Here is a 13,415-nt window from a genome sequence, read left to right as displayed (position 1 = left end):
GCCACTAGTTTTCCTTTCGCGCCCTCGAAGCCATTCTCTTCCCAAATGGCTAGATCGAATTTGAGAGCTTGCTCACAATAATGACTATCAGTTATAAGTCTTACGCGTCCAGCGTGATTTTTTTTTTTTCTAACAGTCCTTCCAACACTGCCGTGGCCTCTCCTGTTTGCGCGCTGCCGGGTGTCTTTCCTTTGCGGCGGCAACGCTCCACTCCATTTTGCTTCAGAACAAAACCCCAGTGGGCATTCTGCTCTCCTTCCTTTTTTGACCCATCGGTGTAAAGAGTCCATTCATAGGGCTTCTCTTCATCCGCGTTGAGAGGCATCCTGCCTCTATCGACGGGTTTGATCCGACTATGTACTCAGTCCATTTCTGAGGCCACTTCTCTAAGCCTCCTCCATACAATATTACACATGCTGGTTCTTCATGTCGTCTTGGAGAGTCTGGATTAGACCCCTCCTTTCCGGTTCCATTCATAGGATTTCCAGGTTCGGGATCCAATCTCCTTCCACCGCTAGCCATCCTTTCAATGAGTAGCAGTTTCTCTAGTTGTAGGGTCGAGCTGTCTCCTTTCGAAGCCTTTCCGTGCGCATTCGGAACAGGGTCGATTCAGCTCTTAGTTACTCAGCGGCGCCCTTTGCGTCGCCTCTACTCAGAACACCAATATGAGAACTTTTGCCTCGCTTATTGATGCTCTCAACGGTGGGATGCACTTCTTTTTCTTTTTCTTTTTTCCCCACCAGGTTTTCTACTGACAGGAAATTCTAACAAGGGTACATTCAATTGCAAATTCTAATTCAAACGTTATTGTAGCGAACAGGAAATGACGACTAATCATCAGCCCGAAGCCACTCAGCCTTTCAATTCTTGGGAACCTGTAAGTCACAGAAGGTCTCCAACAGTTAAGAATCATGTACCATACAAGCCTTAGAAGAATTATCTTGGCTGTTTTTCTTCTGCCTGGAGAGTAAGTATAGTTACTACTCCTGGTCAGCCTTTACTGTAGTCTTCAACAGCAGGAAAAAAAAAAAAAAAGAGAAAAGGGCGGAAAGAAGAAAAATCCTTTTGTGAGTTCAGCGGACAAAAATCTGTAATCCTCTGATGCGTCCGGGAACAAAAATCCTTGTAATCCACACAGGTGTCCAAAAACAAAAAAATTTGTAATCGACACAAGTGTCCGGGAACAAAAATGTTGTAATCCACACAGGTGTCCGGGAACAAGAAAATTTGTAATCCACACAGGTGTCCGGGAACAAAAAAATTTGTAATCCACACAGGTGTCCGGGAACAACAAAAAAAAAAAATTGTAATCCACATAGGTGTCCGGGAACAAAAAAATTTGGAATCCACACAAGTGTCCGGGAACAAAAAAAAAAAATTTGTAATCCACACAGGTGTCCAGGAACAAAAAAAAAAATTTTGTAAGGGGGAAATGAAGGTTTATTATAAAGTTAAATTGAGAAAGAAAAAGGAAAAGGAAGAGGGGAGACAAGTCTTCTCTTTTTATCTTTCAAAATAAAAAGGCCTCTCTCCAGACGGTCTCCTAATTGGTTGCCTTCTCTTTGGCCTTGGCTTTGGCATGAAATCTAAAACATTTGCAGGCTCCTCATCGACTGGTTCATCTTCTGTATTTATACCCAATATCCGTGCCCATGTACCGGCCCCTCTTTCTCTTGCAAGTTCTGCCGCATACTCTGCGTACACTACAAACATTACTTTCAGCACCCCATACAAGTACAAGCTGTGAAGGATCTCCTCCTTACTCATGCTTAAAGTAATGTGCTGAGGGGCAACGGTCACCGTTTACTATGACACAATACAGTTCTAATCCTCCCGTGCTAATAAGGTTCTTTTCTAGGAAACTCTATTCCTTAAAGAGACTGTACTTATGTCACTCAAGGCCGTTCTGACATTTATTTGTATCAGTGAGCGGAATTAAGACAGTTTCTGGGAAGAAAAAACTGAAAAACTCCACACAGGTTCGTTTTGGAGCTGTGAGCAAAACAAAAAAACAAATGTTCTTCTATTGTCTCATTTGTATTTTTTTTTTTTTCTAAACTTTTACTCACAACCCCCCTCCTACTCGTTGGGCGCCAAAATGTCAAACGCACCTCTTGCAATCAGGTGCCCCAGGCTTCCCAGTAACGGGTTTATTTTAGCCGGGTTCGGAGATTCGTCCGTAATCTAACCACCCGAGTTAAATTAACTCCTCCGGAATCAATCTAATTTCTGTACGACGCCAATCCCTCTCAAGTCACCCGAAGCGCGTGCCGAGTAACTCAATTCGAGGCAGGACTTCGAAGTGACCGCATCGTATTGATGGCTCCCCGCTAATGTTTGAAGTTCTTATTCGTTACGGATATTTTTTAGATGTCTTTGTTAAGACCTCAGGGATTCGTTTGTATAGCGCACCCAAGCACTAGTTTTGCCAAAGTAAATGTTGATATGGGTCCGTTCCACTTGGTCGCTCATGCAGCGAGCCGACCAACTTTTTTATTCGAAAGAGAATCGAATTAATAAAAGTGTGACAATAATAGCATTTAAGAAGAAAATTAATGCACCCTATATGATTAATTCTAACTTCGTATACGTAGATCTAGCACTTGACCGTCGGAGTTCTTCACCCCACTTAATTGCTTCGAAGAAAATAGCGACTTTCTTAAACCGAATAAAAATGTCGTGCTGTATTTAGATTTGCCCAATAATTAATTTGGAAGGCAAGTCTAATTTTTGATCGTGTCCTATTTAACTTTTGACGCGGCCCGACAAAAAGGGGAACTGGGCCGCGCCCGACGGACAATCGAAATACTTTTATCCTCCACCAACTTCACTGATTTATTTTAATCATCGTCGTTATGTTATTTAAAGGAAGTAAATTTCCAACAATTCACTTTTAACGAAATCCACTCTTCCCTTAAATATTTGCGAAAGTTATTTAATTCTCCAACTTCCTCGGAGTTACTTTTTCCGCGACCCGTCAAAAAGGGGAACCGGGCCTGAGCCTTTCAAATAGTTAAATAACTTTCCGTTCTACACAAAACCAATAATCTGATTTAAACACTTCCTTTAATTTTATTCAGACGAAACAACTTTCGAACAGATCGAAATTCACTCGTGGCTCAGATAACTACGGAAGTTATTTAAGCCTCTAACTTGTTCAGAGTTCCTTTTTACGCGGCCCGTCAAAAAGGGGAAGCGGGCCTGAGCCTTCGGTTGCATATTTAGTACAAATCCGCGCACAACGAAGTAAGTAATATACAAAACACATTTATTGAAGAAACATGGAATAGAATTACAAATCTCAATTACTCCAGAAACTGAACAACTTCACTCACTGATACCCGTGTTAATAAAATCATTCAATCCCAGAACAATTCGATTGCAAAACACAGTTCATAAAAAAGGGAAGAGGTAAATACCAGTTGCGTGCTATTTTTGGTGGAAGCAAAGTCGAGTGATCAGTTCGATCTTGCTTCTAAAATCCAAATTAGAGAAACAGGCTGGCCACGAGGAAGCCGGCGGCCCGATGACTATTCCCCCCTCTCGCTAAAATACATAAAAACGGTCATCCTCACCAATTTCTCGTTTAAAGTTGTCCAGTCCAATTTTTAGGAGTAAATCCAAGTTAATTTCAGTCCAGTGATCCTGCGTCTCACACAAAGATCTTTGGGACTTTGGAAGAAATCTTGAAACTCCTCCGGGCCTCTTCACGTATCAGAGCTCTTTTGGGGGGAAAAAGCCTTGAAGCTTCTCCAGCAGGACCTTTTATAGACCTCTCCGTCCCCCCCCTCCCCTTTCTTTTCTCCGGTACTTTCCCTATAGGGTAAGACTGCCCAGTTCCCACGCCTATAGCAGGGAACAGGCCAGTTTCCCACGCCCCTATAGCAGGGAACAGGCCTGCCTCCCCACCCTTTGTTATCTGTGGCCTTCAGCCGCTGTTTCCGCCCTGACCACGCAGTACTTTCCACCAAATGCACAGCTAGTGGTAAAACCTTTCACTTCCCCTTTTCACCTTTGACCTACTTTCTGTTACATGAATTGTGTCACGCCACTATTCCCATAGTGACGGGTTTCTTGATCAAATTGACAAATAATATTGCTTAAAGCGGTTACAGAATACATTTTTAGCCAAGCAAAGAAATAAAAATAAAAATCACATTTGTGCTTCTCCAAACAATTTATGTCACGCCACTGAGAAGCCACTATTCTCAGTGACGGGTCTCTTGATCAAATTGACAAATAATATTGCTTAAAGCGGTTACAGAATACATTTTTAGCCAAGCAAAGAAATGAAAATAAAAATCACATTTGTGCTTCCATGCGTGACTCACACTCTGACACCGTGTTCCTTTTTTATATCCATTTTAACCGGTTTAGCTTATTCTGGCCCCTCCTTTGGTCTCATGTTTTGGTCTGGCGCCATCTTTTGGACAAATTTGGAATTTTAGCTCTGTCAATTTATCCCTGTGAACAATCCATATTCTACCATTTGGACCATCTCTACCCCCATGTTACACGACACATCATGCTCGCGATCCTTGTGAGCAAAAGTGGTCCAGAAGATGGATGTATTTATTTATTTAATTTTGGCACTTTCAGTCGTCCATGGTTCTTGCTGTATCCCCTTGTAAGGAAATTTATGAATAAAATGTATTTTGTATTTTTATACGTATATTCATATTTCATTATTATATTTTATTATTGTTCTTATTATAATTGGTAGAAAGTACAAGTTAAGGAGTTTAGGAGAGTGTGATGAGCTGCCCAGTCACTGGCACATACAATATCAATAAATATCAACAATGATAAATCAAAAGTGCCTCTAATTGTTGGAGTTAACGTTTACCATCTGTGTGTGCAGTGGAGGAACGTTTCCAGATGATGATGGTTCTCGTCAGCAGGTGAAGAATTCTCTGTTTGTGGGGGAAAGTGACAATCATGGAATGCAACTCCTTGATAACAGTATCTGGGGCTTAGGGGGTGCTGACCTCACTGGCAGGACCCTCCCACGAGGCATGTAAGTGAAAGTGAACATAGAAAAACTCTTTATCCCATCGTCTATTTTAGATCCACAAACAAAGTGGATTCAAGATGCTGTTATAATTATATTCTGCTATATCGTAAAACAAGTTAACCATGAGTTTTTTTCTGTGCAGTGATTTCCCTATCCGGGGCATGCAGATCTACGATGGGCCCATCAACGTGCAAAACTGTACGTTTCGTAAATACGCAGCTCTGGAGGGACGCCACAGCAGTGCTTTTGGGTTTAGGCTCAACAACTCATGGCAGAGTTGCCCCAACAATAACGTGACAGACATCAAATTTGACCATGTACCTGTGAGTTAAGAGTTGTGCGTTAAATCCTTGAAGTATTGTTTGTACATTTCAAGGAAATTACATTTTAAAACATGCAAGACATACACTTCTACCATCTATAAACCAGATGTCGTTTTATCTTTAAGGAAAATAAGACATTTTGGTAGAAAAGTTGTCAATCGTAAATTAAAATATAGAATGTACTTTTGGGTCATACTTGGGAAAACACACAAATATTGTACCGTATTTTCCGCACCATAAGGTGCTTCAGGTTAAAAGACGCATACTCAATTGCGGGGTCTATTTTGTATTTAATCCACACACAGGGCGCACCACATTATAGGGCGCATGCATGCCATGACTTACGGTAAACAAAAAAACGTCACGAGAGCAAGACAGTGAATTCGGTTGTACTTTATTCTACTGTTTAACCATGTACTGTACTGTACTCACAATATTGTTAATCGATATTCATACGCAAATCTGTCCAAGTCCTCATCTTCTGTATCCAAATTAAACGGTTGGGCAAGTTTGCCATTAAACATGCCAACTTCCTTAAACTTTACTTATATAGCACATCTTACAACAGCTGCAGCTGTAAGAAAATGCTTCATATATAGATATACGGTATAGAATTATTTTTTTGCTAAAAATTGCTCTCTCTCTCACGTAGATCACATCACGTGTGTTTTTTGGGGAGCCTGGTCCATGGTTTAATAAGATGCAGATGGATGGGGACAAGACCACTATTTTCCATGACATTGACGGCTCAGTGAGTGAGTATCCCGGAGCTTACCTGGTTAAGGAAGACAACTGGCTGCTCCGTCACCCTGAGTGCATTGATGTGCCTGATTGGAGGGCTGCCATCTGCAGTGGGCACTATGCACAGGTAAGTCATCAACATAGAAACATACTGTTCTTACAAGATACAAACACAGGTATTGCTTGTATATTGTGGTTCAATTGTTGGTGTCCCAATTTCACAGATTTATGTGTAAACATATCTAATTTTCTTTTGGAAAAGTTCACCGTCACGGAAATCGTTGGTATATGGCAATCATTTTGTACTCCCGGCTTGATGGGCCCATTGTGACCTGCATGTGCCAAGCTAGAAATAGAACGTGCTCCCCGATGCATGTTCCGGCCACAGCGCAGGAAAGCAGCTAAAACACTCACAAGGCAAAGCAAGGCCAAGGTGTTTGCAATGTTTTTAAGTTTGAATACGTTCAGTGTTAGTGTTTATATTAATTGCGGGTAGGTCTGGAACGCAACCCCTGCAAAGAAAGAGGATCACTGTATTTTTTTTAATCATATTAGCTTTTCTGTCTTTCCAAGATAATTAAATCCACCATTAACATGCATTCCTTGAGTTACATTCACAAGCTACAAATTAGTTATGTCTGCACAGTCTAATTAAAGCCACTACATAAGTTGTGTCAAAACTCTGCCTTTTTAATCAAAGTCAAAGTCAAAGTCAGCTTTATTGTCAATTTCTCCACATGCCAAAGACACACAAAGAAACCGAAATTCCGTTCCCCCCTATCCCACGGTGACAAGACATGGCTCACAACAGACAAACAAGTAAACAAGTATAACAAAAGCGTGCTGAATAAATAATGAATAAATAACACAACAATAAATAAATAAATAAATAAGAGGAGCAGAAAAAAAAGGAGCAAGTGCGCGTACAGCAGACATTCCCGAAAATAGCGCAACAGTGCCGCACGCTACGCAGAAGGGGGTAGCGAGTTCAGGGCCCTAACAGCCTGGAGAAAGAAGCTGTTGGCGAGTCTGGTGGTGCGGGAGCGCAGGCTCCTGTACCTCTTCCCAGAGGGCAGAAGGTCAAACAAAGAGTGAGCCGGGTGACTCACATCTCTGGCAATCGAGGTTGCCTTGCGGGTGAGATGGGAGGTGTAAATGTCCTTCAGGGAGGGGAGCGAAGCACCAATAATCTTACCAGCCGTATTCACTATGCGCTGCAGGGCCTTCAAGTTCTGTTCAGTGCAGTTACCACCCCAGACAGCGATGCAACTGGTGAGGACGCTCTCAATGGTGCCACGGTAGAATGTAGACAGGACTGCCTGAGGAGCACATGCACGCCTGAGCTTCCGCAGGAAGTAAAGGCGGCGCTGAGCTTTCTTTGCCAGTGACGAGGTGTTTGCGGACCAGGAGAGGTCCTCACTGATGTGCACCCCCAGGAACTTGGTGCAGCTCACCCTCTCCACCACAGCACCGTCGATGATCAGCGGCAGGTGTGTTGTGTGACCCTTCCGGAAGTCAACAATGATTTCCTTGGTCTTATTGACGTTCAGCAGGAGGTTGTTGTCCCTGCACCACGTGGTCAGAAGGTCAACTTCCGACCTGTACCGAGTCTCGTCGCCCCTCGTGATGAGACCCACCAGAGTCGTGCAGTTATTCCCAGTTACAATATTTGCTGTCCAACGATAGTTTAAGTTTATTTTGCCCAGCTGTACGTACTGAACTTTAGATCTTCAGTCTACAGTAATTACATTAACACTCTTGAGAAAAAATGTTGTCATGTTCCATGTTCGTGTTCAAAGCTACGTAAATATTCAAAAATGCATTTTCTGTATTGATAGCAAACACTTTGGCATTGAAAAAGATGGAAGCATCATGAAAATCGTTCAGAAATTAGCAAGTTATCGCTTATTTTCAACGCACATACATTGCCTTTGATGGAAATGCCACGAGTGTTGCTGAGCTGGCTACTGTTGTATAACGGCAGTTCACAAGTCAAAAGCTAGACGATCATTGATGTGATAGCAGCTTACATTAGTAGTAGCATCGGGGTTTTGAAAAGCACTGCTGAAGCATTCAAGGGCCACAAAAAAGTATTCAATTTGATTCGTTAGAGTTTTACAAACACATGTTTTGATCGGGACTTTTTTTCTGGTGACTAAATTATTTCATTTCTATTGATTTGTATCATTTCTACCGATTTATCTATACATCTATCCATCCATCTATTGATTGATCCATTGATAGAGCCATCTTTCCATCGGTCCGTTCATCCATCTATACATCTATCCATCCATCTATTGATTGATCCACTGATAGAGCCATCTTTCCATCGGTCTTTCTTTGAAATGATCTAATTTTTTCAAATTTCAAAAGTACTAGTGGTATCAGAATTTAGTTTTGGTATCACTTTGCATTTTGCCCAGTTTACTGGGATGGGTTCGACCTACTCTGTGACCCTAAATGTGACCCTAAATAGTACAAGCTGTAGTAGAAAATAGAAGGATAGAGTTTAGATTCTGACAAATGACTCTTATAAACTCTCAAGAATCCCGGTCATTCGGACACTGGGACAAAAAAAAACTCCCGTATTTTTTGGACTATAAGTCGCGTTTTTTTTCATAGTTTGGGTGGGGGGGGGGGTTGGCTTATACTGAGGAGCGACTTATATGTTAATTTTTTCGCAAATTTTCAAAATAAAAAAAAGAAAAGGTGAAACCGCGATAAACGAACCGCGATGTAGCAAGGGATTATTGTAATTTGAATTTCAAGTGACGTCAGCGGCTGTTTACATAAAGGACAAAGTTTGGATCACGGGATGACAAAGATGACGAAGGGCCCCACGTACTACCGGCATCATTAGCGGCTTTGTTTGTAAGTGACACGGAGGACGAAGAGTTTGAAGGATTTAATGATTTGGAGTGACACAGAAGGTTTGATAAACTATTATGGGTTTTATGCACGCCCTGTCCTACTCTACGGAGCTCTCTTTCACCTCTGTGGATGGAAGTCGGGGGCCGGCGCCCGGCTGGGTGGCTGTCCGAGGACGCTGGATGGGGCTCGGACATGGCTTTTACGCACGCCCGGTCCTACTCTACGGAGCTCTCTTTCACGTCCGTGGATGGAAGTCGGGGGCTGGTGCTCGGCCCGGTGGCTGTCCGGGGGTGGTGGATGGGGCTCGGACATGGCTTTTACGCACGCCCGATCCTATTCTATGGAGCTCTCTTCCACCTCCGTGGCTGGAAGTGCCACCTCCGGGGATGGAAGTCCACGCCGCCACACGCCTGGAAGTCGACGCCGGTGCTTGGGGCCGTGTGGCGGTGAACTATTTATGTTATAGTTATTTGATATATTTTATTTCGTGGAGCAAATTGTATATGTTTTTATTATTACAGTTAAGTAGTTGTTGGCTCGTTGAACTTTTGTTTTGTTAAATAAAGAGCCGTTTACCAAATCCACGTCTTTCTTTGCACTTTGTTAACGCTACAATATAGTTATATACTAGATCTGTAGAAGAACGACGATGCTGACGTCAGGGCGCACGCACAGCGTTGTTGACAAAGAACGAGGAATTTGATCGATGGATTTAATGATTTGGAGTGACACAGATGGTTTGATAATATTATTGCTTATATAATAGTTATTTGATATATAATTTATATCTCGTTATATGGGCCTGTGGAATATTTTGAAGTGCAAGCACCGTCAGCTGCGCACACCCGGCCGGCATTGTTGACATAAAGGACAATCGATGGATTTAATGATTTGGAGTGACACAGCTAGTTTGATAATATTATTGCTTATATAATAATTATTTGATATATAATTTATATATCGTTATATGGGCCTGTGGAATATTTTGAAGTGCAACCACCGTCAGCGGCGCGCACCCGGCCGGCATTGTTGACATAAAGGACGATCGATGGATTTAATGAATTGGAGAGACACAGATGGTTTTATAAACGTGTTATTTATGTAATGGTTATTTGAATAACTCTGAATGTTATGTCAGGCCCGTTCTCAGCTCTTCGTTTGTGTTTATGTCACGTTAGCATACCTATCGTTTAGCCTGTTGTTGCTCGTTCATGTCTGTTATTGGTGTTGGATTTTGTCGAATACATTTCCCCAAAATGCGATTTATACTCCGGAGCGACTTATATATGTTTTTTTTTCATGTTATTGTGCATTTTATGGCTAATGCGACCTATATTATGGAGCGACTTTTAGTCCGAAAAATACGGTACTATCCAATTTAGAATGTCATTCTTGTTTTTGTTTTTTCACTTTATAAGTAACAAAATGTGTTATATCCAATTTAGAATGTCAAACTTGTTTTTTTCACTTTACAAGTAACAAAATAGAAGTGTAATTATGTAAATCCTTGGTTGAAATCTGGGTGAGACTAGATAAGCAGAATTGCTTCATCCCATTTCAGCAAGTCATGTAATAACAGTGGATGAATTGTAATGAATGGTGACAATGTACAAGCCAAAATAAACACACAAACAAACATGTACATAAATATTTATATTTAAACCTTTCCAGTTTACTAAATAATACACCAAATACCAAAAAAATTAAGACTTAGATCAGCCTAACAACGCAATGTTTATTTCCTACAGCTCTACGTCCAGACACGTAATCCTGCCAATCTGAACATGCACATAGTAAGAGATGAATACCCTGACCGACCCCTAACTTTAGAGGGTGCGTTGGGAAAGAGGAAGCACTACCAGCAGTTCCAACCAGTTGTCACTTTGGCAAAGGGGTATACCATCCATTGGGACCAAGCCGCACCTGCTGAGGTCACCATCTGGCTTATTAACTTCAACAAGTAAGTGAACATGGTCATGGTTTATAGTAGCAAGATGAAAACGCAGACACAGTGGAACACAAAAAACAGCGATTATGTTGCACTCAAAATGCTTGATTACAAATGTGGATCGTTGAGTGACAATTTTTTTAGAGAGGTTCAGTGGCGAACACACATACAGCACAGGTATGTATATGTACATTAATGCTGAATAAAGATTGCACTCAAATTCTGCTTTTATTGTATGACACCCCAGTGTTGGGCAGTAACAACATTTCAGGTAGTTGAACTACACACCTCAGTAGTATCGTCGTAGAGTCAAAGTCAAAGTCTGCTTTATTGATAATTTCTTCACATGCCAAGACATACAAAGAGATTGAAATTTCGTTTCCTACTATCCCACGGTGACAAGACATATTACACATTCAAGTAAACAATACAAAAAGTAAAAATAAGAAGGCACATACAATGAGTCACTGTTTTCCAAAGATGATGGCTAAGCTCTGACCAGTAGAAAACTGGGACTAGTTAAATACAACTTCTGATGGATATTTTAATTCTACTAATTCTACTAATCTCAGACATTTAGTCAACTTTCCCACCAGGTCTCATCCCAAAAGTCCAGATAAATCTATCTTGATTGACTTGATCTTAACTAACATGCTACATAGATTTTCTTCCTTCAATGTCGATTGTAATGACCGAAGTGATCATCATCATATAGAAGCACTAGGATTCCAAAATGCAAGCCCCGTATTGTTTTCAGAAATAATTTTAAACATTTTAATGAGCAAGTCTTTCATCATGATTTGTGTGTGGTAAACTGGGAATATATACTAAATCTACCGTATTTGCCGGTGTACAGGTCGACTCGGTGTATAAGTCGACCCCCTAAAATTCGACGGAAATTTACGATTTTATGATATATCCTTTGTATAAGTCGAGCTCAATTGTTGCATTATATTAAACTTCAAAATTCAATATGCGAAATTTATTGACGAAATGTGTTCAAATTCCGGGAGGCCGTGCGCATGCAGCTGTTTATAAGCACCGCGGAGGAGATCGCGGCCGGCGAGCTCGCGCACGGCGCCCGGCACCAACGGGAGGCCGGAAATAGCTCCAAGCCGAGCGGATCGGCACTTTATAAGCACCGCGGAGGAGATCGCGGCCGGCGAGCTCGCGCACGCCGCCCGGCACCAACGGGAGGCCGGAAATAGCTCCAAGCCGAGCGGATCGGCACTTTATAAGCACCGCGGAGGAGATCGCGGCCGGCGAGCTCGCGCACGCCGCCCGGCACCAACGGGAGGCCGGAAATAGCTCCAAGCCGAGCGGATCGGCATTTTATAAGCACCGCGGAGGAGATGCGGCGCCTCATTGGACTTCCAGCGGGCCGCGCACTCGCGCACGCCGCCCGGTTCAACAACGCACAATGAGATGCATGAGAAACGGCCTTGGTTACCATCACATTTGAAGCGATGAATACGAAGTTAAATTTTAGGACTCGGTGTATAAGTCGAGGTCGATTTTTTTCGGTCGATTTTGGATCGAAAAAGGTCGACCAATACACCAGCAAATACGGTAATTCTAGACGTAGAGCAATCCTGGACATTTTTCAAAGACATTTTCCTGAAAGTTATAAATAAACATACAGCTTTGAAGAGATCCATCCATCCATTATCCGTACCGCTTGTCCCCTTGGGGGTCGCGAGTGTGCTGGAGCCTATCCCAGCAGTCATCAGGCAGTAGCAGACACCCTGTACTGGTTGCCAGCCAATCGCAGAGCACACAGAGACGAACAACCAGTCGCACACGCACTTATGGGCAATTTGGAGTGCTCAATCGGCCTACCAAGCATGCTTTTGGGATGTGAGAGGAAACCGGAGTTCCCGGGGAAAACTCACGCAGGCACAGGGAGAACATGCAAACTCCACACAGGGAAAGCCAAAGGTGGAATCGAACCCACAACCTTCCGAACTTGGCGGTGGATGATTATTATTATTATATTATTATTATCATTATTCAAATTTAGGCAGCATGGTGGTGCATTGGTTAGCACGTTCACTTCCCAGTTTCAGAGTTGCAGGGTTTCATTCCTGCTCTGGCCTTCCTTTGTGGAGTTTGCATGTTCTCCCCTGCTACTCATGTACTACTACTCCTACTCCTACTCCTACTCCTATTCCTATTCCTACTCCTACTACTACTATTACTACTACTACTACTACTCTTAACATAAAACTAATTTCTTAACAGATTATTGATCATACATTGTTCTCAATGTTAATTTGAATATTCTAATGAATATCAGAGAAGCAGCTATACACGCAGAATATTCCTTTATGTGGTAAATATAAGGCAAAACACGTTGAAACCTGGCAAAGAATCTTTGGGCTGATATGCCAATGAAAGAAATCCACAACCCAGAGTTGCCAAGTATATACTTCAGTACAATATCCTTTTATCAATATTTTTTTAATCATTTTTTAAAATACAAAAATCACATTGCTCCCACCACAAATGTTAACGCAGA

The 13,415-nt window shown here is 42.1% G+C and overlaps 1 protein-coding gene across 2 annotated transcripts in view; it reads left to right on the top strand.

Moving 5' to 3' along the window:
* The window catches only part of LOC125966881 (cell migration-inducing and hyaluronan-binding protein), a 266,570-nt gene that overhangs the window by 242,528 nt on the left and 10,627 nt on the right, over positions 1-13,415 (top strand). For both annotated transcript variants that reach the window (XM_049717394.1, XM_049717393.1), the window contains 4 exons: positions 4,862-5,017; positions 5,157-5,337; positions 5,990-6,205; positions 10,698-10,909. In XM_049717394.1, coding sequence (XP_049573351.1) covers positions 4,862-5,017; positions 5,157-5,337; positions 5,990-6,205; positions 10,698-10,909 — 765 coding nt within the window. The remainder of the gene's footprint in view (positions 1-4,861; positions 5,018-5,156; positions 5,338-5,989; positions 6,206-10,697; positions 10,910-13,415) is intronic.

This window comes from Syngnathus scovelli, chromosome 4, assembly GCF_024217435.2.
Source record: "Syngnathus scovelli strain Florida chromosome 4, RoL_Ssco_1.2, whole genome shotgun sequence".
In the NCBI taxonomy this organism is placed as follows: Eukaryota; Metazoa; Chordata; class Actinopteri; order Syngnathiformes; family Syngnathidae; genus Syngnathus; species Syngnathus scovelli.
This window is presented reverse-complemented; position numbering and strand designations above follow the sequence as displayed.